The sequence below is a fragment of the Heterodontus francisci genome, chromosome 6, assembly GCF_036365525.1.
Source record: "Heterodontus francisci isolate sHetFra1 chromosome 6, sHetFra1.hap1, whole genome shotgun sequence".
Taxonomy (NCBI): Eukaryota; Metazoa; Chordata; class Chondrichthyes; order Heterodontiformes; family Heterodontidae; genus Heterodontus; species Heterodontus francisci.
The window spans coordinates 82,411,388-82,435,834 of record NC_090376.1 but is presented as its reverse complement, the minus strand read 5'-3'; the positions used below and the strand labels follow the sequence as shown (position 1 = coordinate 82,435,834).

General features: G+C 40.5%; 1 protein-coding gene across 2 annotated transcripts in view; it reads left to right on the top strand.

Annotated features, from left to right (window-relative positions):
- Positions 1 to 21,342, top strand: part of grm5b (glutamate receptor, metabotropic 5b) — a 755,124-nt gene extending 733,782 nt beyond the window's left edge. The window contains exons 8-9 of one of the 2 annotated variants that reach the window (XM_068033977.1): positions 4,847 to 4,939; positions 15,264 to 21,342. In XM_068033977.1, coding sequence (XP_067890078.1) covers positions 4,847 to 4,939; positions 15,264 to 16,083 — 913 coding nt within the window. In that variant the 3' untranslated portion in view covers positions 16,084 to 21,342. The remainder of the gene's footprint in view (positions 1 to 4,846; positions 4,940 to 15,263) is intronic. The other variant, XM_068033978.1, reaches the window with a different exon arrangement.
- Positions 21,343 to 24,447: the final 3,105 nt, after the last annotated feature.

The window sequence follows — 24,447 nt, the reverse complement described above, 5'->3', positions numbered from 1 at the left end:
GATCTTTGGCGATGATCTTTGCGTCCTCACTGTCCACTGGAGTAGTACCAGATGATTGGAGGGTGGCAAATGTTATTCCCTTGTTCAAGAAAGGGAATAGGGATAACCCTGGGAATTATAGACCAGTCAGTCTTACGTCGGTGGTGGGCAAATTATTGGAGAGGATTCTGAGGGACAGGATTTATGATTATTTGCAAAAGCATAGTTTGATTAGAGATAGTCAGCATGGCTTTGTGAGGGGCAGGTCATGCCTCACAAGCCTTATTGAATTCTTTGAGGATGTGACAAAACACATTGATGAAGGAAGAGCAGTGGATGTGGTGTATATGGATTTTAGCAAGGCGTTTGATAAGGTTCCCCTGTTAGGTGCATTCAGAAAGTAAGGAAGCATGGGATACAGGGAAATTTGGCTGTCTGGATACAGAATTGGCTGGCCCACAGAAGACAGAGGGTGGTAGTAGATGGAAAGTATTCAGCCTGGAGCTCTGTGACCAGTGGTGTTCCGCAGGGATCTGTTCTGGGACCTCTGCTCTTTGTGATTTTTATAAATGACTTGGATGAGGAAGTGGAAGGCTGGGTTAGTAAGTTTGCCGATGAAACAAAGGTTGCTGGAGTTGTGGATAGTGTGGAGGGCTGTTGTAGGTTGCAACGGGACATTGACAGGATGCAGAGCTGGGCTGAGAAATGGCAGATGGAGTTCAACCTGGAAAAGTGTGAAGTGATTCATTTTGGAAGGTCGGATTTGAATGCGAAATACAGGCTTAAAGACAGGATTCTTGGCAGTGTGGAGGAAAAGAGGGATCTTGGGGTCCATGTCCATAGATCCCTCAAAGTTGCCACCCAAGTTGATAGGGTTGTTAGGTGGAGTTTCCTACTCGATCAATGCAGTCTTCAATATGGGGGATTGGGTATGAGTCTGTTTGGGTTACTGCATTAACTTTGTGGTAATCAATACAAAGTCTGGTTGATCCATTGGGTTTGGAGACTAGAATAATTGGTGAACTCCATCTGCTCTGACTGGATTAGATTAGAGATACAGCACTGAAACAGGCCCTTCGGCCCACCGAGTCTGTGCCGAACATCAACCACCCATTTATACTAATCCTACACTAGTCCCATATTACTACCAAACACCCCCACCTGTTCCTATATTTCCCTACCACCTACCTATACTAGTGACAATTTATAATGGCCAATTTACCTATCAACCTGCAAGTCTTTTGGCTTGTGGGAGGAAACCGGAGCACCCGGAGAAAACCCACGCAGACACAGGGAGAACTTGCAAACTCCACACAGGCAGTACCCGGAATCGAACCCGGGTCCTTGGAGCTGCGAGGCTGCGGTGCTAACCACTGCGCCACTGTGCCGCCCTACTGGGTTCAATTAGATCATTTTCCAGCGTGAATTGGATTTCTTTGTGGACCCCTGAGCCAATTTATCATGACTCAGTCTATATGGATGTTGTTTAATTGGTGGGGTCTCTCCTACATCTACATGGTGAATGGCTAAAGAGATACAATCCGGTTTGTTCCTACAAACTCTCCTTTCTCTGTTGGTCAGACAGATAGTGAAATATGGCATCTAATCTCCCTAAGATTTCTGTGTTGTCCAATTTTACAGTAGGGTGTTCAATTTGAGAGTTTTCTGGGTTTCCTTCTTCTCCTAGTTGGTCTTCAGTAGTGTTGTCCTCCTCCACTCTTTTCACTGTCTGACATACACTCATTGGGCTGTCTGGTTACTGACTGTGGTATTTTTATAGCATATTTATGTGGTACACTCTGCTTTTTCCTCTGGTCTGGTGTGTTAATTAGGTAGTTCACTTCACTGACCTTTTTCCTTACACTGTATGGGCCACTAAATCTGGCTTTTATGGTAATGGTAACCATACCAGAATCTGGTCCCCTGGTTTAAATTCTCGAGCTGCAGCCTTTTTGTCTGCCTGCTTTTTCATATTTTTCTGAGAGGTTTTCAGGTGTTCCTTCACTACAGCACAGGCTTTAAAAAGTCTCTCACAAAAAGTGGATATTTAATTTAGCAATGAGGTTTCCTCCCTTTGATCTAAGAATTTTTCCTTGATTAATTTCAATGGGTTGCTTACCTCATGTACAATTCAAATGGGCTGAAACCCATGTGGATTCATGAGGTGACTCTCTGGTAGAGAACAGCAAAAACACTACTCCTTTATCCCAATCATGGGGGTATTCACAGTAATATGCTCTGATCATGGTTTTCAAGTTTTGATGGGATCATTCCAGAGCCCGTGTGACTGTGGGAGATATGCTGAAGATTTCAGCTGTTTGGTACCAAGGCTATGCACGACTTCTTGGAATGTTCAGGACATGAAATTAGTTCCTTGATGGGAGTGAAATTTTTTGGGCAGTCCGTATCGGCTGAAAAACTGAGTCAGCCCCTTGACTATGGCTTGAGCTGTAATTTTCCTCAAGGGTATGGCTTCTGGGAATCGGGTGGCAATATCCATAATGGTTAGGAAGTATTGGAAACCTGTCCTGGTTTTGGGTAGAGGTTCCATGCAATTGACCAGAACTCTGCTGAAGGGTTCCTCAAAAGCAGGGATGGGGATTTGTGGAGCAGGTTTGGTTGTAGGATGTGGTTTCCCAACAACTGGCAGGTTTGGCAGGTCTTATCAAATGTAACCACATCCTTGTGAATTTGAGGCCAGTAAAAGTGTCAGCTTATCCATGGCCTGGGTCTTTCGGATACTAATGTGCCCAGCGATTGGGATTTCATGGGCAATCCTCAAGATCTCCCTGCAATACTTAGGAGGAACTAAAATTTGCTGGACCACTGTCCACTCCTCCTCTGCAGGCCACTGCGGAGGTCTTAATTTTCTCATTACTACTCTATTTTTAATGTAGTAGCATTCGGGCACTTTGCCTCTGCCTCAGAACAGGCAGTCTGCACTACATTTAAGTCAGGGTCTACCTGCTGGGCTTCAGTCAGGGAGGACCAACTGTATATTTCCTTCTCCTCTCCGAAATGTCCCAAAAATGTTTCAGTGAGCCAGACCTCAGAGTCACCTGGCTGAATTACTGGCTCAACTCACTCTGGTGGAGCTTGCTTAGCCATGGACCTGGTTACCACACAGTCAGGGAATATTCCAGGGACTTCCTCCTGTATCTGTTCTGTCTCCTTGGCGTAATTTGGCTGATCTAAGACTATCAGGCTTGCTACCACTCTACCTCCAGCCATATCATTGCCTAGCAGCAAATCTATTCCAGCCTCAGGCAGACTAGGAACAATCCCTACTGTAACTGGTCCAGAGACTAGGTCATACTGCAGGTGGACCCGATATAGGGGTCTGGACATGTACCTGCCTTCAATGCCTTTTACCATAACTTTTGCGTTTAGCGCACTCTCTGGTGGAAAGGTCATGCCTTTATCCAGCATTAAAGATTGAGTGGTAACTGTATCTCTGAGCAGGACAACAGACTTGCCTGTCTCATCAGAGGGTATGGGGGCACCTTTCCATTTAAAACAAAAATCCCTCAGGAACTTTTCCTGTTTCTGTCACACCTATGGTGGTATTCTTTGAGGGGTCCATCACTGTTGTTAGGGCCAGAGGCTTGTCTGCCTTCCTGCCTGCTAGGGCACCCTTTTTGAGACTAGACTTGTGAGCTCCCACAAAACTCACTGGCATTCCCTTCAGTTTCCAGCAGACGGCTTTCACATGCCCTGCTTTGCTACAATGGGAACACACGGGTATGTGGAAAATGTTCCTGCCCTCTGCACTTTCTTTCCTGACGTGTGGAGGGAATCCTGCATTATCACATTTAGTTTCCATTTCACTGTCACCCTATCTTTTGTCACTGTCCCACCTTTTGTCCTTCCTGGACCTCAGGGAATTATTATGGAAGGGTTTTCCCTGAGCAAAGTGTTCACATATGAGCTCATAGTCATCTGCCATCTCAGCAGCTTCTTTCACCCTTGTAACCCTTTGTTCCTCGATATGGGTTCTAATGTTAATGGGAATGCTATTTTTAAATTATTTTAATGGGATTACCTCTCTAAAATTTTCATGATAGGTCTAACTTCAGAGACCTTACCCAGCTATTGAAAGCCATGTGTCTAATTCTCTCAAATTCAATAAAGGTTTGAGCAGGTCTTTTCTTAGCATTTCTAAATTTTTGCCAGAAGGCTTCCGGGACTAACTCATGTGCATTAAAAATAGCAGATTGAGTCTGTTTGTAATCGAAAGAACTTTCCTCTGACAACATCGAATAGGCTTCACAAGCTCTCCCCACTATCTTGCTTTGTAAAGGTGGGTGAAAAGTCTTTTGACCATTTTAATCTGATAGCAATTTTCTCAGAAGAGACTAAATATGACTCGGCCTCTTCCTCATTAAATGTTAGCACCAATCATGAGTGTCTCAAAACATCAAACCTTTGTTCTGAATTGGGGTCAATATTTAAATTCCTGGTGGCATTCCCACCTTGCTCTTTCTGCCTCAAACTGTCTCACTGCAGCCTCTTTTTCCTTTTGATACTGCAATTCTGCTTTTCGTGTTTCCAATTGAAGTCTAACTAGGGCTACCTTTTCAGTTTCAGATTCCATGCCCATTCCTTCCGATTCAGGGGTAATATTAAAATGCCTAGTCAGATTCCGAATGATCTCAGGTTTCCTTGCTTTCTGCCTGAAAGTTACTCCCACCTGGCTAGCTACAGCTTTTAAGTCTTCAATACTTACTGAATCGAATGCTTCCCATGATAATTCTCCCTGCTCTACAAATGTTTTGGTGCCGAATGTGGCCATGTCTTTAAGTATTTTAGCACTGTAGAGAAGAAAAGAATATGAGAAAACCTGCTTATTTGTTTTTTTCAATTTTAGGAATCCATTTTCCTCCTGTTTCCAAATTAACCATTCATCTGATGTTTCAAATCCCGGACAAGCCCCCAGTCTGTTACGGACAGATGGGAAATGGTATGGGTAGCTTTCACTTTTCACGTCTCAACTGACCACATATAGTGTTTTTTTTTATCGTATTTTAGTTCCTGAATGTTTGCAGGTCAAATAAACTGACAAACGACAGTTTTTCTTGTAGTTTTTTTTTTGAAAGTAAGTTAACCATTTATTGAACAATGCCCAAAAATCTTTGCAACCTCACCTACGCACACATTCACACACTTAAAAAAAGATAGAGTAGAAGCTAGCTTGCAATTAGAGTCTGATTGTTGTAAAGAGAATTCACTTTGAAACCTTCTTGGTTTTCCGGGAGGAATTTTTAAATGTTGCAGGCCTGAATGTTCCTTATCCTGGAATTGTTGAAGGGTCCAAAGTTGATGGTGGAAGTCCAGGTTCAGTTTCTCAGATGGGGAGTTTTGGAGGTCACATAGAAAAGTTACGGCACGGAAAGAGGCCATTCAGCCCATCATGTCTGCACTGGCTGAAAAAACTAACTGCCCAATCTAATCCCACCTTCCAGCACCTGGTCCATAGCCTTGCTGGTTACAGCACTTGAGGTGCAGGTCCAGGTACCTTATAAATGAGTTGAGGGTTTCTGCCTCCACCACCAATCTGGGCAGTGAATTCCAGACACCCAGCACCCTCTGGGTGAAAAAGTTTTTCCTCATATCCCCACTAATCCTTCTACAAATCACCTTAAATCTGTGCGTTTGGTAATTGACCTCTTCATTAGGGGAAACAGGTCCTTCCTGTCTATCTAGACCCTCATAATTTTGTACACCTCAGTTAAGTCACCCTTCAGCCTCCTCTGTTCTAAGGAAAACAACTGTAGTCTATCCAATCTTGCCTCATAGCTGCAATTTTTAAGCCCTGGCAACATTCTTGTAAATCTCCTCTCTACTCTCTCCAGAGCAATGATGTCCTTTCTGTAATGTGGTGACCAGAACTGTATGCAATACTCCAGCTATGGCCTAACCAGCATTTTATACAGTTCCAGCATTATATCCCTGTTTTTGTATTCTATACCTCAGCCAATAATGGAAAGCATTCCATATGCCTTAAATAAAAACAAGAAATGCTGGAAATACTCAGCAGGTCTGGATGAAGGGCCACTGACCTGAAGCGTCAACTCTGCTTCTCTCTCCACAGATGCTGCCAGATTTGCTGAGTATTTCCGGCATTTCTTGTTTTTATTTCAGATTTCCAGCATCTGCAGTATTTTGCTTTTATTCCATATGCCTTCTTCACCACTTTATCTCCCTGTCCTGCCACCTTCAGGGACCTGTGGATATGGACTCCAAGGTCTCTCACTTCCTCTGCCCCTCATGATATCTTCCTGTTTATTGTGTATTCCCTCACTTTGTTTGCCCTCCCCAAATGTCACCTTGCAGTCGCTTTGCCTCAGTAGTTTAAAGATGGTGCTGGCAGGTCTCCTTGCTTAGCTGGATAGATCTCTCAGCTTCTCTGGTTGGAATGGCTTTTTGACCCTCTCAGAGAAATCTCTTTTTTAAGAAAACCCTTATCAGGCTGGGTTATGGTCAGGTGACCCTAGATGTTTTCCCCTGGAGTATCCATTCAATGTCTTTGAACATGGGGCCATTGTTATACAATGGGGTTGGAATGTGGCTTATCTTTGACAAATTGGTGTTATTTCTCATTTTATTTTGGTTTTGCATCCGGCGACATTTTGTCTGCAAAGCTCTTTGTCAACGCAGTTCTTGCAGATAGGAGCCATTTGGCATTGGGAATGGCCTTTTTAACATTTTAATGTGTCTTCCCAGAACTAGTCTTGACGCGATGATGAGTTTAATTTCGAACAGCCACGATGTATGTTGGCAGTACAGGAGTTGGGGGGGGGCGGGGTCACCTCACCTCTTCCTCCATCTTGGCTGCAGCAATATATGTCCATCTTTTGGAGTTTAATTCCCCAGTTCAATTTTACAATACATAATTGCTCCAATTCACTTTAGTTCATAACTGTTCCTTTCGTGAGCATAACACACTGGATAAGCTGAAAAAAGCTTCACTAGATTGGTACCAGAACTGAAAGGTTATACCTATCAGGAGAGATTGAACAGGCTGGGGTCTTTTTTGTAGAAGACGGAAGATTGAGGGGTAACCTGATAGAGGTCTTTATGATTATGAAAGAGTTTGGTAGGGTAGACGTGGAGAAGATGTTTCCACTTGTTGCGGGGAGACCAGAACGAGGGGCCATAAATATAAAATAGTCACTAATAAATTCAATAGAAAATTCAAGAGAAACATTTTTATTCAGAGCAACACAAAAAAATACCATGAATGCTGGAAATCAAAAATAAAAACAGAAAATGCTAAAAATAGTCAGCAGGTCAGGTAGCACCTGTGGAGAGAGAAACAGAATTAACTTTTCAGGTCAATAATCATTTAGCAGAAGTCTGAGTTCTGTCTCCACAGATGCTGCGAGACCTTCTGAGTATTTCCAGCATTTTTTGTCTTTATCTAGAGAGTGGTTAGAATGTGGAACTTGCTGCCACAAGACTTGCAGGTTGATAGGTAAATTGGCCAATGTAAATTGTCCCTAGTGTAGGTAGGTGGTAGGGAATATAAGATTAACGTAGGAGGGGATGTGGCAGGGAATATGGGATTAATGTAGGATTAGTATAAATGGGTGGCTGATGGTCGGCACAGACTCAGTGGGCCGAAGGGCCTGTTTCAGTGCTGTGTCTCTCTATCTCTCTAAGGTGTAGTTGAGGCAAATAGCATAGATGCATTTAAGGAGAAGCTAGCTAAGTACATGATAGAGAGAGGAATAGAAGGATATGCTGATGGGATTAGATGAAGAATGGTGCAAGGCGGTTTGTGTGGAGCTTAAACACCAGCATGGACCAGTTGGGCCAAATGACCTGTTTCGTGATGTAAATATTATGTGATTATCTTAGAAACATAGAAAGATTTATGACACAGAAGGAAGCCATTCAGCCCATCATGTTCGTGCTCCTGAGAAAAAGCTATCCAGCCTAATACCATCTTCCACTCTTGGTCCATAGTCCTGTAGGTTATGGCACCTCAAGTGCATATTAAAAGCTAGTCTAATGATGGCCATGAAACTTGCTTAGCAATAACCTGCTCAGTCACGCTCAGTTTGGGTTCCGCCAGGGCCACTCAGCTCCTGACCTAATTACAGCCTTGGTTCAAACTTGGACAAAAGAGCTGAACTCAAGAGGTGAGGTGAGAGTGACTGCCCTTGACATCAAGGCAGCAGTTGACCAAGTATGGCATCAAGGAGCCCTAGCAAAACTGAGGTCAATGGGAATCAGGGGGAAAACCCTCCGCTGGCTGGAGTCATACCTCACGCAAAGGAAGATGGTTGTGGTTGTTGGAGGACAATCATCTGAGCTCCAGGACATCACTGCAGGAGTTCCTCAGGGTAGTGTCCTAGGCCCAACCATCTTCAGCTGCTTCATCAATGACCTTCCTTCAATCATAAGGTCAGAAGTGGGGATGTTCGCTGATGATTGCACAATGTTCAGCACCATTCGTGACTCCTCAGATACTGAAACAGTCCGTGTAGAAATGCAGCAAGACTTGGACAATATCCAGGCTTGGACTTATAAGTGGCAAGTAACATTCGCGCCACACAAGTGCCAGGCAATGAACATCTCCAACAAGAGAGAATCTAACCATCTCCTCTTGACATTCAACGGCATTACCATCGCTGAATCCCCCACTATCAACATCCTAGGGGCTACCATTGACCAGAAACTGAACTGGAGTAGCCATATAAATACCGTGGCTACAAGAGCAGGTCAGAGGCTAGGAATCCTGGGGCGAGTAACTCACCTCCTGACTCCCCAAAGCCTGTCCACCATCTACAAGGCACAAGTCAGGAGTGTGATGGAATACTCTCCACTTGCCTGGATGGGTGCAGCTCCAACAACACTCAAGAAGCTCGACACCATCCAGGACAAAGCAGCCTGCTTGATTGACACCCCATCTACAAACATTCACTCCTTCCATCACCGACGCACAGTGGCAGCAGTGTGTACCATCTACAAGATGCACTGCAGCAATGCACCAAGGCTCCTTCGACAGCACCTTCCAAACCCGCGACCTCTACCAACTGGAAGGATAAGGGCAGCAAATACATGGGAACACCACCACCTGCAAGTTCCCCTCCAAGTCACACACCATCCTGACTTGGAAATATATCGCCGTTCCTTCACTGTCGCTGGGTCAAAATCCTGGAACTCCCTTCCTAACAGCACTGTGGGTATACCTACCCCAAATGGACTGCAGCGGTTCAAGAAGATAGCTCACAACCACCTCCTCAAGGGCAATTAGGGATGGGCAATAAATGCTGGCCTGGCCAGTGATGCCTACATCCCATGAATGAATAAAAAAAAACCATGTGTTTTTTAAATGTGATCAGGCTTTCTGTCCCTACCACCCTTTCAGACTGTGAGTTCCAAACCTCCACCTCCCTCTGGGTGAAAAATTACTCCTCAAATCCCCCCGATCCTTCTACCAATTGACTTAATTTATGTCCCCTGGCCTCATTACAGCCTTTGTCCAAACATGGACAAAAGAGTTGAACTCCAGAAGTGAAGTGAGGTGAGAGTGACTGCCCTTGACATCAAGGCAACAGTTGACAGAGTATGGCATCAAGGAGCCCTAGCAAAACTAGAGTCAATGGGAATCAGGGGAAAACTCTCCGCTGGTTGGAGTCATAAGTAGCGCAAAGGAAAATGGTTGTGGTTGGTGGAGATCAATCATCTCAGTCCCAGGACATCACAACAGGAGTGCCTCAGGGTAGTGTCCTCGGCCCAACCATTTTCAGCTGCTTCATCAATGACCTTCCCTCTATCATAAGGTCAGAAGTGGGAATGTTATCTAATGATTGCACAATGTTCAGCACCATTTGCAGCTCCTCAGATACTGAAGCAGCCCTTGTACACCTGCAGCAAGACCTGGACAACATCCAAGCTTGGGCTGATAAATGGCAAGTTACATCCGCACAACACAAGTGCCAGGCAATGATCATCTCAAACAAGAGAGAATCTAACCATCTCCCCTTAGTGTTCAATGGCATTACCATTGCTGAATCCTCTACTATCAACATCCTGGGGGTTGCCATTGACCAGAAACTGAACTGGACCAGCCACATAAATACTGTGGCTACAAGAGCAGGTCAGAGGCTGAGAATTATGTGGCGAGTAACTCACCTCCTGACTCCCCAGTGCATGTCCACCATCTACAAGGCGCAAGTCAGGAGTGTGATGGAATACTCTCCACTTGCCTGGATGGATGCAGCTCCAACAACACTCAAGCAGCTCAACACCATCCAGGACAAAACAACCCACTTGATTGGCACCCCATCCGCAACCTTCAACATTCACTCCCTCCACCACTGACGCACAGTGGTAGTGTTGTGTACCATCTATAAGATGCACTGCAGCAATGCACCAAGGCTCCTTAAACAGCACCTTCCAAAGCTACAAATTCTACCACCTAGAAGGGCAAGGGCAGCAGATGCATGGGATCACCACCACCTGCAAGTTCCCCTCCAAGCTACACACCATCCTGACATGGATCTATATTGCTGTTCCTTCTCTGCCACTGGGTCAAAATACTGGAACTCCCTTTGTAACAGCACTGTGGGTATACCTACACCCCAAGGACCGCAGCAGTTCAAGAAGGCCGCTCACCACCACCTTCTCAAGGACAATTAGGGATGGGCAATAAATGCTGGCCTGGCCAGTGAAGCCCATATCCCGTGAACAAATGAAAAATATTGACCTTTCTGCTAATGGAAATAGGTGCTTCCGACTCACTCTATCTAGGCCCTTCATAATTTTATACACATCAAATTAATCTCCCCTCAGCCTCCTCTGTTCCAAAGAAAACAACCCCAGCCTATTCAATCTTGCCTCATAGCTAAAATTCTCCCTTCCTGGCAACATCCTCTTAAATCTCCTCTGTACTCTATCTCATGCACTCACATCCTTCATGTAATGTGATGACGAGAACTGTACGCAGTACTCTGGCTGTGGTTTAACTCATGGTTTATACAGTTCTTGCATACCTTCCTGCTTTTATACTCTCGGCCTCAGCCAGTAAAAGAAAGTATTCTGTATGCCTTCTCGTCCATCTTTTCGACCTGTCCTACTACGTTCAGAGATCTGTGGACATGTACTCTCGTAGATTCCTCTGTTACTCTACACTTCTCAGAATCCTACTATTTATTGTGTATTCCCTTGCCTTGTTTTTCCTCCCCAAATGTATTACCTCACACTTCTCCAGATTGAATTCCATTTGCCAATTTTCTGCCCACTTAACCAGTCCATTGATATCTTCCTGAAGTCAACAGCTTTCTTCTGCACTATCATCTCCAAACTTCTTAATCATGCCTCCTACATTTAAGTCTAAATCATTTATACATACCACCAACAACATGGGAACCAGTACTGAGTCTTGCAGAACCCCACTGGAAACAGATTTACGGTCAAAAAACATCCATCGACTGTAACCCTGTGCTTCCTACCAACTTGCCACACTTTCCCTTGGATCTCATGAGCATTTAATTTTCTGACCAGTCTGCCAGGTGGGACCTTGTCAAAATCATTGCTAAAATCCAGATAGTGTGCATCAAATATGCCACCTTAATCAACCCTCCTTATTACCTCCTCAAAAAACTCAATCAAGGTAGTCAGGCATAACCTTCCCTTAAATCCATGCTGACTGTCTTTGAGTAATCTGTGCCTTTCTAAGTGATGATTTTTTTCAATGATTTCTCCATCACCGAGGTTAGGCTGACCGGCCTGTAATTACTTGGTCTATCCCTTCCTCCGTTTTTAAACAATGATACGTTAGCAGTCCTCCAGTCCTCAGGCACTACGCCTGTAGCCAGAGGGGATTGGAAAATGATGGTCAGAGCTTTGCTTCCCTTAGTAGCCTGGGATACATTGCATCTGGGCCTGGTGGTCTATCCACTTTCAAGGATGCTTAAACACCTTAATATTACCTCCCTTACTATGTTTACCCCATCAAATATTTCACACTCCTCCTCCTCAACTACAATGTCTGCTTCGTCCCCCTCTTTTGTGAAAACAAATGCAAAGAATTCATTAAGAATCATATTCATGTCTTTCACCTCCACACACGTTACCTTTTTGGTCTCTAATTGGCACTACCCTTTGCTTACTTATCCTCTTGCTTTTTATGAATTTGTAAAACAACTTTGGGTTTTCCTTGATGTTACTTGCCAATATTTTTTCATGTCCTCCTCTCCTTGCTTTCATAATTTTGCTTTCATTTTCACCCCTGTGCTTTCTATACTCCTCTAGGCTTTCTGCAGTATTGAGCTTCTAGCACCTGACATAAGCTTTTTTTTGCCTTATTCTACTCTGAATACTCTTTGAAAGCCAGGGTCTAGATTTGGGAGTCCCACCCTTTATCTTTGTGGAAACGTATTTGTCTTGAACCCTCTTTAGCTCCTTGGATGCCTCTCATTGTTCTGACACTGATTTATGTGCAAGTATCTGTTGTCAGTACACTTTTGCCAAATCGCATCACAACTTTGTAAAATTGGCCTTTCCCCAATTTAAAACTTTTACAGTTGGTCTATCTTTATCTTTTTCCATAACCACTCTAAATCTAACTGATTTATGATCACTACCATTAAAATGCTTTCACACAGATACCTGTGCCACTTGTCCAGATTCATTTCCAAAAACAATTCCAGAACTGCCCCTTCTCTGGTTGGGCTTGCTGCGTGCTGGCTAAAAAAGTTCTCCTGAATGCATTTGAAGGATTCTGTGCCTCCTAAATCTTTTGCACTGAATTTAGTCCCATTAACACATGATTACAAAGACAAAGCTGAAACATTTGCAACCTTCTTCAGCCAGGAGTGCTGAGTGAATGATCTATTTGAGCCTATAACTAAGGTCCCAACCATCACAGAAGCCAGTCTTCAGCCAACTAATTCTCTCCACATGATATCAAGCAATGGCTGAGCACACTGGATAGAGCAAATGCTATGGGACACACGACAACATCCAGGCTGCAGTGCTGAAGACATGTGCTTCAGAGCTTGCCATGCCCCTAGCCAAGCTGTTCCAGTATAGCTACAACACTGGCATCTACCAAACAAAGTGGAAAAAAGCCCAGCAATGTCCTATGCACAAAAGGTAGGATAAATCCAAGCTGGCCAATTACTGCCCATTGGCCTACTCTCAATCATCAGCAAAGTGATGGAAGGGGTTTTTGACAGTGCTATCAAACTGCATTTACACATAAATTGAAGCCCATGGAATAACAGGGAAAGTCATTGCAAGGATATGAAGTTGGTTGAGTGACGGGAAACAGAAAGTAGTGATGAAAAATTGTTTTCAGACTGGAAGAAGGTATACAGTGGGGCTTCCCAGGAGTCGGTACTAGGACCACTGCTTTTCTTGATCTATATTAATGACCTGTGTACAGGGCACAGGCTAACAATTTGCAGATGACACAAAACTTGGAAGTATTGTGAACTGTGAGGGGGATAGTGATAGAGGACATTGACAGACTGGTGGAATGGGTGGACACGTGGCAGATGAAATTTAATGCAGAGAAGTGTGAAGTGGTACATTTTGGTAGGTAGAATGAGGAGAGGTAATATAAAATAAAGGGAACAATTCTAAAGGGAGTGCAGGAACAGAGAAACCTGGGGGCATATGTGCACAAATTGTTCAAGGCAGGTTGAGAAAGTGGTTAAAAGGACATATGGATCCTGGGCTTTATAAATAGAGGTAGTGTACTAAAGCAAGGAAACTATGATGACCCTTTATAAAACTGGTTTGTTTGACCTCAACTGGAATATTGTGTTCAATTTTGGGAACCACTTTTGGAAGGATGTGAAGGTTTTAGAGAGATGCAGAAAAGATTTACGAGAATGGTTCCAGGGTTGCGGAATTTCAGTTACATGGATAGATTGGAAAAGCTGTAGTTGTTTTCCTTGGCGAAGAGAAGGTTGAGACGAGATTTGATATAGGTGTTCAAAATCATGAGAGGCCTAGAGAGAATAAATAGAGAAACTGGTCCTTTTGGTGGAAGGGTGAAGATGGTCGGCAAAAGAATCAGTGCGACATGAGGAAAATCTTTTTTATGCAGCAAGTGGTTTGGATCTGGAATGCACTACATGAGAATGTTGTGAAGACAAATATAGTTGGGGCTTTCAAAAGGGAATTGGATAGGCACATGAAGAGAAAACTATTGTAGAGCTGCAGGGAAAGGCCGGGGAAATGGGACTAGCTGAGTTGCTTTTGCAGAGAGCTGGCATGGCTACAATGGGCTGAATGGCCTCCTGTGCTGTAAGCATCCTCTGACTCTATATTAGGATAGCTGAAATCCGTACTATTACTGACCTTTTGCTTCTGCACTTCTCAGCAATTTGCCCACACATTTGCTCTTCTATCTTCCTGTCAATGTTTGGTAGGTCTATAGTATATGCCCAGCAGTATGATTATCCTTTTTTGTTTCTCAGTTCAATCCATATGGCCTCATTTGATGCTCCTTCTAGAAAAACTACCCCTCCTCACAGCTGTGATTGTTTCTTTGACCAATATTGCAACCCTCCCTTTTTTATCCCCCTCTCTGTCCTGTCTGAAAACCCTGTAACCATGAATGTTGAGCTGCTGTTCCAGCCTTGCTTTAAGCCACATTTCAGTAATAGCTATGATATAATGCTTCGAAGTGTCTATCTGTGCCTTCAGCTCATCTGCCTTATTCACTAGACTCCTTGTATTGAAGTATATTGAACTAACAATTGAACAACTCCTTTGTTGCCTATTTGTCTATTTTCTAGCCTTTGATTCCTGATTTCCATACTCACTAATTTTCTGCCTTCTATTTTTAGCTTTGCTGCTCTTCCTTCTGAATCTATGTTGAGTTTCCCATCCCCCTGCCATGCTAGTTTAAACTTTCCCCAACAGCACTAGCAAACCTCCCCGCCAAGCTAATAATCCTGACCTATCTGAGGTACAACCCACCTGGCTTGTACAGGTACCACTGCCCCCAGGAATCTAAAGCCTTTCCTCCTGCACCATGTTTCCAGCCACACATGCAACTGCACTATCCTCTTATTTCTGTACTCGCTCGTGCATGGCACTGGGAGTAATCCGGAGATTACTACCTTTGAGGTCCTTGTTGGGTGAATTGAAGCTACTTTTTGCATTGTGGTTAAAGGTAAAAAAAGCTATTCCTGCTAACTCAGAGAAGAATTAAAACAAAATGCAGCAAACTTCTGATTCATTGTGTGAAAAATGTACTGAAGATGTCTTGTATTACATCACTAAAATTCTTTTCTATTTTTTGCATCCATTTCCAGCTCAAATGGAAAATCTGTAACCTGGGCTCAAAATGAACGCACTTCTCGAAGCCATCACCTGTGGAAGAGGCTTTCTGTCCACATAAAGAAGAAGGATAATACCTCTAAACAATCTGCTCTCATCAAACCTTTTTCCAAGAGCTCTGAGAGTCGGCACAGCAGCCACAGCTATCCAGAAACGAATATCAAAGGTCTGTATGATGTCTCTGAGGCAGAGGAGCACTATCCAGTCCAGTATGTACCGCAGACACCTTCACCCATCAGTACTGTGAGCCACAGAGCTGGATCTGTCAGCCGAGCAGAGAATGATATGCCAGCATTCCAGTCTGAGCATGTCCAGAGAAGCAGCTCTTCCCAAGGTTCTTTGATGGAGCAGATCAGCAGTGTGGTGAACCGCTTCACAGCCAACATCAGTGAGCTGAATTCTATGATGCTTTCATCAGCTCCTTCAGGGGTCATAGGAGCATCTCCCATCTGTTCATCATATCTGCTTCCTCAGGAGATACAGCTGCCCACACCCATCACAACGTTTGCCGATATCCAGCCTCTCCCAGCTATCGAGGTGAATGGGCGATCACAGTCTGCCAGTGGTGTTTCAAATGCAAGCGCCAAAGATGGCACTTCGGAGACTTCAGTGGTTAAAACAGACTTTGAGGAGCTTGTAGCGCTTACTCCTCCCTCGCCTTTCAGAGACTCTGTTGATTCAGGGAGTGGTTCACCCAACTCTCCTGTATCAGAATCAGCACTTTGCATCCCATCATCCCCTAGATACGACACTCTTGTTCTGCGTGACTATACTCAAAGCTCTTCATCTCTGTGAATGTATATGTATGTTGATCTAAAGATTAGCTGAAGCTAATAAGAAATCTGAAAACTTTCATCAATTTTAACTCAAACATAATTTGTTTTATTCATGTCAACAAATACTGGCATAGAATCTGCATAATTGAAGATGGGATTACTCTGAATGTTGGAATCAAAATGAATTCCACAAGCAGTTTGAGAACAACATTTTGGTAGAAAACTATCTGCTAGTGGCCTTAAACCTTGTGGGTTCTTTTCACGTGGAATTTTACTTGTATTTAGATAGAGGGCTGGGAAGAGGATGACTTGGTTAGATAGCATGAATGCCGAGTGTGTTGCTCACAATGACAACTATTTAAAGAACAGACATAATTGCAGGTAAAGTTGACTTCAAGACTTTAGCAATCTGTTACAAAGATTGTTATTTCCTATGTCCCTGATGTGAAACTGCAAAAGTTCTCGGTTGAGACCAAAAATGAATGTAAAATTATTGGATGAGGATCATAGAATTCAGGACCAAAAGAACTTCCAATTTTGTATGAAAGAAGTGAGGTGATCCAATGGTAAGGGAATATATTTATTACCAACACGTACACAGCTGTAAAAGACACATGTGGATACATTATATGAAACATATCTTGTATTAGGAGCAGAATGTTTAAGTTGCAGTATCCCTTATACTTGGCTCATAGACTACTTTTGACTGTCAAAATAACATTTATATAAGTAACATCAAGACTTTTCATGGAAATTAAAAGGTCTTATCCATTGGTCAGCAATGGGACATATTTTACTACATTTCTCGTGTCTGGAATATTTCAACAATTTTAATGAATCATTGAGATCTAATCATTCTTCAAGACATTATGAGTTCTTATAGCTTGTGACCAATTGTGTGAATGAATTTTATTGCACGATCATATCATATTCATATTGTTCAGTAAGTTTAATTGAATATGGCACCAACAATCCATCTTTACTTAAAAACCAAGAAAGAAGTATCTCATGGGTACTCAGTGCTTATTATATTAACTATCACAATACATGGCTGAATTTTGTCATTGTTTGAATTATTGATATATTAATTTTAGGACATTGCTTAAAAAAACAACCATTCTTCCACACCTTTATCTGATCTGTTTATATTGATATTTCCATTATAGTGGATGGACTGGGGTTGTATTTGTATGAGGAAACCATCTAAATAATTCAATCACATTGTCAATAATTTGCATATCATTATTCAAGAAGAGGTGTCATATCTTTCAATAGCTCATTTGCATTCTAATATTAGTACATAACTATATTGGAGTAAGAATTCTAGTGTTCATGTAATTGTAATTGTACTAGTGGCTTCTAATATTTTATCCATTTCATATTATAATTGTAATTTTACCTCTATCATATTGTGGTGGAGAGTCAGAAGAAAAAAAGCCTCAAGCCAGAGCAATCACTTAGAATGTGGGTTATATGTAATTAGTGCTGTATGGAGAATATATGAGTAAACTTGTCAACTAATTACTTTTAGATATGTGTTCTTAGCAATTATGATTGATTGCTAGCATAACACACATTTATTTTTCTAATTTTTACCTGTTGAGTGAAAAGTTATCAAACAGTGCATTTTGTGAAACTCAGTTTATGTGTTGGTCAGAAAACTACAAACAAGCCATTCTCTAGTGAAAAGGAAAATGCTATTAAAATGTTTAAATACAATTAGAATTTTTAAAGGCTTTGCAATCAGTCCATAGACAGTGCCAACAAAAGGGATACTGCAGCTTTAAAATTACTCCCATGTCACGTGTAATTGTTTTAAATAATGCAAAAAAGCCTAGAGATTCAATGACAAACATGAATATTCATATTATTTGAAGAACAGTATACAATGAGATATACGTTAACAGGTTTATGTGAGTGTGCATGAATTAGTATGCACATGTGTTGGCACATAGTAAAATAAACATGGTTTATGGATATAATAATTAACAAATTCCAAACAATGCAAAAAAACCTTTGCCAGTTTGTTTAGTATTTAATTTTAGTGGGGACTGTAGTTTGGTTGAAACAAGACACATTAAAAAGATTAGTATGATGGTTTTGTTGCATATTTTCCGTTACAGTTTTACTGTAATTTGCCCAGATCCAGAATGATGACATCTTGACTATCACAGTTTTAAAGTCCTTGAGTAACTTTCTTCAAACATCTTAAAACCTTTGCCTTCATAAGATTTATGCTCAGTCTGTTTTTGTTTCAAATGAAGGGTTAGCCTGGTGAAGGCAAACAGATTAGGTTCTTAATGAAGTTGAACTTCAAATGATTTAACTGTTAACTCAACAGAGAAAGTATCACCATGGTTACTAGTCCCATGTATACCTTCAAATAGAAAGTAGAAATAGTTGCGCTACAGGATTTTGTGGATATTCTGGGCGACTCTGAACAGATAAGAAATATAAACAGCAAATGTTGGTATCAGTCAGCAGGTCAGGCAACAGCGGAGAGAACGGATCTAATGCTTTGGGGTGTCAAGCCTTCTTCAAAATATCAACAAATTTGAAGTGATGTTCATACCCAATATATTAACTCATCAGTTCTCCTTAGGGATTCTATCTGACCTGCTGAGCATTTCCAGTGTTTTCTATTTTTGTCTCAGATTTCCAGCGTCTGCAGTTTTTTGCTCTTTGTTTATTTAGGTAAGCATTTCTTTTTCATTATAAATGTCCTTCAGTCTGCTAACGTAAGTGCATCACATTTTAGTTGCAATCTGTTGATACTATCTTAATGCTGTTTTAAAGTTTCTCTGGCAGGGTCATAGTTTAGCGCCTTCTATTTAGCACATCCTATTCTACATTAAGCAAGCGGTTGTTATATTTCTCCCATAGAATCTATATTAGTGCTATAACTGATCTATACATAATTTCTTTTAATATAATGCATGCAATCACTTGATTATTTTGCATCTTTCGTAAATTTACACTTTGAGCCTGTTGCTTGCTGCACTCTTTTATCTAACTTTCAAATGCCCTTCTGGATTCCCCTCCAAGTCCATCTGAGTCCGGTGCATTAGCCTGTGCTCCATGCAAACATTACTGTACTTCTAAGAAAGTCATCTTGGCTTGGGGGAGAGGAACAAAAGCAACAACCATTTCAGCTCCTCTTTCTCTTTCTGTGCTTCTCACATACTGATGTTTCTTGCCAGTTGCTTGATCTGTTGCTGGACAAGATGATATCATAATGATGGCCTTGCTCACACACATCTACAGAAATAACTCCATTATATCTGTGGACTCTATGTGGTGTAGGAGCTCTTATATAATAAAGGAACCGGTAAATACTCATGAACAATAATGAATTGTGAAGGTGTGCATTCTTGAATGAATTTAGCACAGCACGTTCCATATGATTTTCTAAAATTCTTCATTGTAAAGTATAGCACATTCTATAAACATATTCAGTCACAAAAGCTAACTCTGATGCTGGCTGGAGGAACAGGATATACAGCTTTTTCACACTTAAGATTCATTGTACCTCTGAGTGTACTGAGATGCTTCTGCACCAAAAATCAAAAATAATGCTCTGAACTCTCCAAAGTCTAATCAATAAGATAAACAATTCACATCCTATACAGTACTGAAAAATTTGCTCCTCTTACATAGCTAACCATCTTAATTCAGTGGTTTACCTTATATAAAAATATGGCAGTGCATTATTACTCTTGGAAGTTCACAAAGCCTGAATTCTTAAGTAGGTTAGCTAGAGTTGAACAATGGTTAACAACAACCTGTATCAGTGCACACCTTCTAATTCATTATAAAGTTTGACTACACAGGCATGAGTAGAGCAGAAAGCCTACAATTCCAGCAGTTCAAAAAGTGAAGACATTGGGCAACTTGTACTACTGAAAACATATATTGTTGATGTCAAACTGGGGGCATATCTGCAAAGAATGCAGCCCCATTTTATTTGTGTTTAAATTGATTATTGATGTTTTAAAAGTGCAAAACTGTGACAAGGTGTATTAGATTGAAGCAATAATGAACGCAAAACTAATATCGGAACAGGTTTCAACACAATAAAATCCTGTATGTTTTGTGATAACTTTGAATCCACAAATTTGAAATCCAAGCATCTTTGAGTTCATTATTGTGTAATACATCTATATTAATATATTGTCTAGTTTACATACTATAATGTATAAAATGCAAGAATTAATATATATTCTTGAATTGTTAACAGTGAATAGAGATCATGGACATATGTAGTTCCTAAGGTGAATTCCAGAGATGGTTCAATAAATGAAGAAATATTACTGGCACAGTTAACTTCGCTTCTTCCTTTATTGAATATCATCACTGTTACATTTACCTTAGCAACAGCCTCAGTAATGTTGTGCAGGTATTATTTTCATGGGCACATATAATATTTTGCTGCTATTGATCAAATAGATGTGGAATGTGTTATGTAACCACTTCAACTGAAAGCAGCAGTTGTTATTTGCAAATGGCGATTGCCATGTCTCTAACGCTGGAAATTTTTTTGATTGTTTTTAAAAAGACAAGCATAACTGTGCCAATTTTAAGAATTTATTGTGAGCTTCAAGTGCTACTTTTTGTTACTTTAATACGTTGTTTTCAGTCAGTTGTGAAATTTTGATCTCTTTCGTCAATTGGGCAGACTGCATTATTTTCTAGTTTCTTGAGCAGCTGAAATGCAAAAAATGAGGTGGTGGATACAAAAATTATTAGGGGTTCTTTTTGGTAAACGTTTTACCTACATACTCTTATTGTGCTACCTCTGTCTTATTTGGTACAAAGTCATTATTTTTAGCTGATGGAATCTGAACGTGCTGGATGTGCCATTATATTAAGAACAAACTGGCATGGCTTTGGTACTTCAGAAAGCTACAAAACACTGCCTGACTGATAGAATATATTTTTTATCACTGTGGGAATGATTCATGATCCATTTTATTCTTTGTGGTCATGAATATCATCACACTTATCAATAATTGTTTGAAATGAATGGATAGGTATGTGCTGAGAAACTAGAAGTTTATATAGTCTGTCCTAAATGCCAGTACAGTAATACTTTGGTTATGTAGAATGTAAAATAATATTATTGCTGTGGAACTTGACATATTTTTGGTACTCTGTGTTGCCGTTTTTTTCCAGCAAACTCGTTTAGCTTTGTAAATGCACAAAATAGGTAAATTATTTCAACCATTTCTAGTGGCACATTTTGCTGTTTGTCAGTAAATTGTTTTCTCCTGTTTAAACATGTGAGGTGTTTATGTATGATACAATGACTTTTTGAATATTAAAATTATATTATAGAAATAAGTTTTTCATTGATGCAAGTCTTATAGTGTGGAATATAATTCTTACCTTGAGATGCAAGCACCAAACTGTGTCATCCACTCTTATATGATGCAGTTAGCATATTTTCACTTTTATTGATGGGATTTCATTAACAGTGCAATGATACATGTACGCTTTTGATTGAAAAGTAATGGATTCTGCAATCTCAATTTAAATTGTTACTTTCCTTTCAATTCATCACGGCTTCTATACGATTTAACAAGAATTATTATTCATAAAGAAGAGGCTATGCTGTAAGTGAAATTTGCATAATATCCCAGCAGTTAAAAATAAAATGTTAATGATTCTATAAAAGTCAATTTGTCTCAATAAAAATAAACAGGCAGTCAATCTTCTTGGACTACCTAGGGTAGTTCCATCACCATCATAGACACTGGACCCATTGGTAATTCTTTGGGAAATCCTGGTATTGCCAAATAGTCATACTATGCCTGCATAGGTATTGTTACTGTCCATGGGCACCACCAAGCCCACCAATAGGCTACTCTAAAAGAACCATAACGTTTTCAGCAAGGAAGGTGGCTATAACAGCTTGAATGTGTCTGTGATAGCTCTTTCTCGAGAAATTTGAAACTAATGCCACTGTCCTGTGTACTATATTGTCCCTTAGTTCTTCTTCATCTCTTTTATTCTCTCTATTGATAACAATCTGCACTGTGGGCCTTGCTCCTTTACCCTGGGATCCGTTGAAAATAAATACATCCTTTGGGGTATTCATGCAAACTATTGAAAGCAAAAGAGATCAACCAATAGATGGGTCAAAATCTATGAAAGGCAACATATCAATAATTCAATCAGATTCTAGAAAACTTTTCTTCAAATCGATTTAACTTGAGGAAGTATGGCCCTTTTCAATAATCAATATGAAGTTCCAGTTAAAATGGTGGGTTCCCCAATTGACTGATTTAAGATAAAGATTAAACAGGTTCAGTGTACATTTAGTAATTCATTCTTTCCCTTTATGGCATTGCTAGAATACTTGGGGAATGAATCCTAATGAAGAAACTGCAAGTTCACGATAAACTTGCTGAAATATATATTTGCACAGATGATTATCCTAAGTAAAATTAACGGTGCATGTTCCAGTTTTTAAAACTATATTAAATTATTGGAAATCTGGAATCACAAACACAGGAAATACATGTAGAATCAATTTCTATTTTCTGTGCCCTCCTACACTTGTCAAATGATCAATAACCCATATTTATGTAGCATTTTAATGAAATTCCTTTAAACAACAGGAGTGTGTTTGTTGCAAATTCTTAGCATCTCATTACTAGCTTAATGGCACCTGACATTATGGGAGTGCTCAGGTATTATCATGATAAGAAATGATAAATTTATTTCCATGTTTAAAATGTAGCAGTTTTGATTTACTCAAAAATATATAATTATAGATTCATTTTAGATTTTTCTATCAGCTTTAGTCTGACAACAGCTGAATATTGTTATTAGACAGATCTAGACCTGTATTTCTTTGAATTATTATAGGCATTGCTATACATTTTGAGTTATTCACTGAGCATTGTCCTTCAAGTTTAAGTCTGTCATCAGACAAGAATCCCCACTATTCATATAGGTCTACATTGCAGTACAAAAGTAATTGACGTTAACATTTTGAGGTAACATTTCAGGGTTGTTTTCTTATGTAATTCCTTTTTTGATGTGAATATATTTTGGCAGCCTGGTGGTGGACAGTTGTCATGACATCAAATACATCTTAACAAAACTTGCTCCTTTTCTCTCCCAAATGGTTGTCGGCCATTACACAAATTTGCATTTCTAATCTGAATATAGGTCTCCAGATGATTTAGCCTTGTAATCAAATTATGTTTAGCAAGCAGAACACATCTCACTGGGAAATAAAGAGTGGTTCAATATTTCTATCTTTGAAGTGAATTATGTTAATATAAAGTAAAAACAGATAATTTGACTTGGTCTTAATTTAGTAGAGATTGTAAAGTGCTTTGTGTCAAGCCATCTAACCCTTTCGCCGTTAAGTTCAGATGGTATTTTGAGTGCTATTTTACCTTTAAACAATTTGACTATATTCAGCTAAACAAGAGATACAACAATAATAAGCAGTGAGGACTGGTTCTGCCTTAAGCTATATCTATTAAATTTAGAGGATTCTCAACATTAGTCTGACTTATCCAGTCTTATTTATTAGTATTTCCTCCCTGAACACTCAAAGATGACTACTTATTCATTTATAAATACTAAATATTTTAGAGTCATGATTATTACTTTACGAGCTAAAGTTCAAAAGGTATAAAACATTCACTAAACCTATTCCACATAAGTTATTGTAGGGAATACAAAGAATACAGGGTTATAATGATTAACAATAATTGTTATTCATCGCATTATTAATACTACTAAGTGGAAATGATACCACTTATTAATGAAAAATCAGTTCTGAGCACAAAATTATCTCATGCTACACATACTGGATTAATAAAATTAACACAGTTCCAGAGAGGATTACTAATTTAGAGCTATGACAATAGCAAACTTGCAGACTCTAGCTACAATGGTGCCACATGGAGTATGATGATCTGAAAAGTTCTCAGATTGTCTATTGATGCTCATGCATATTCATCTGAACTTAAAAGTGAAAGGGTTAGATGGTTTGACACAAAGCACTTTCACCTAATACCATTCCCATGTAGATTCTGTATCTTTTTGGAGGAGGAAGCAGAAATCCTATAGCTATGGACAAGTAGCAAAATGAAAGGCATGGTGTTTATTTATTTAGAGATACAGCACTGAAACAGGCCCTTCGAGTCTGTGCCGACCATCAACCACCCATTTATACTAATCCTACATTAATCCCACATTCCTACCACATCCCCACCTATACTAGGGGCAATTTATAATGGCCAATTTACCTATCAATCTGCAAGTCTTTGGCTGTGGGAGGAAACCGGAACACCCGACGAAAACCCACGCGGTCACAGGGAGAACTTGCAAACTCCACACAGGCAGTACCCAGAATTGAACC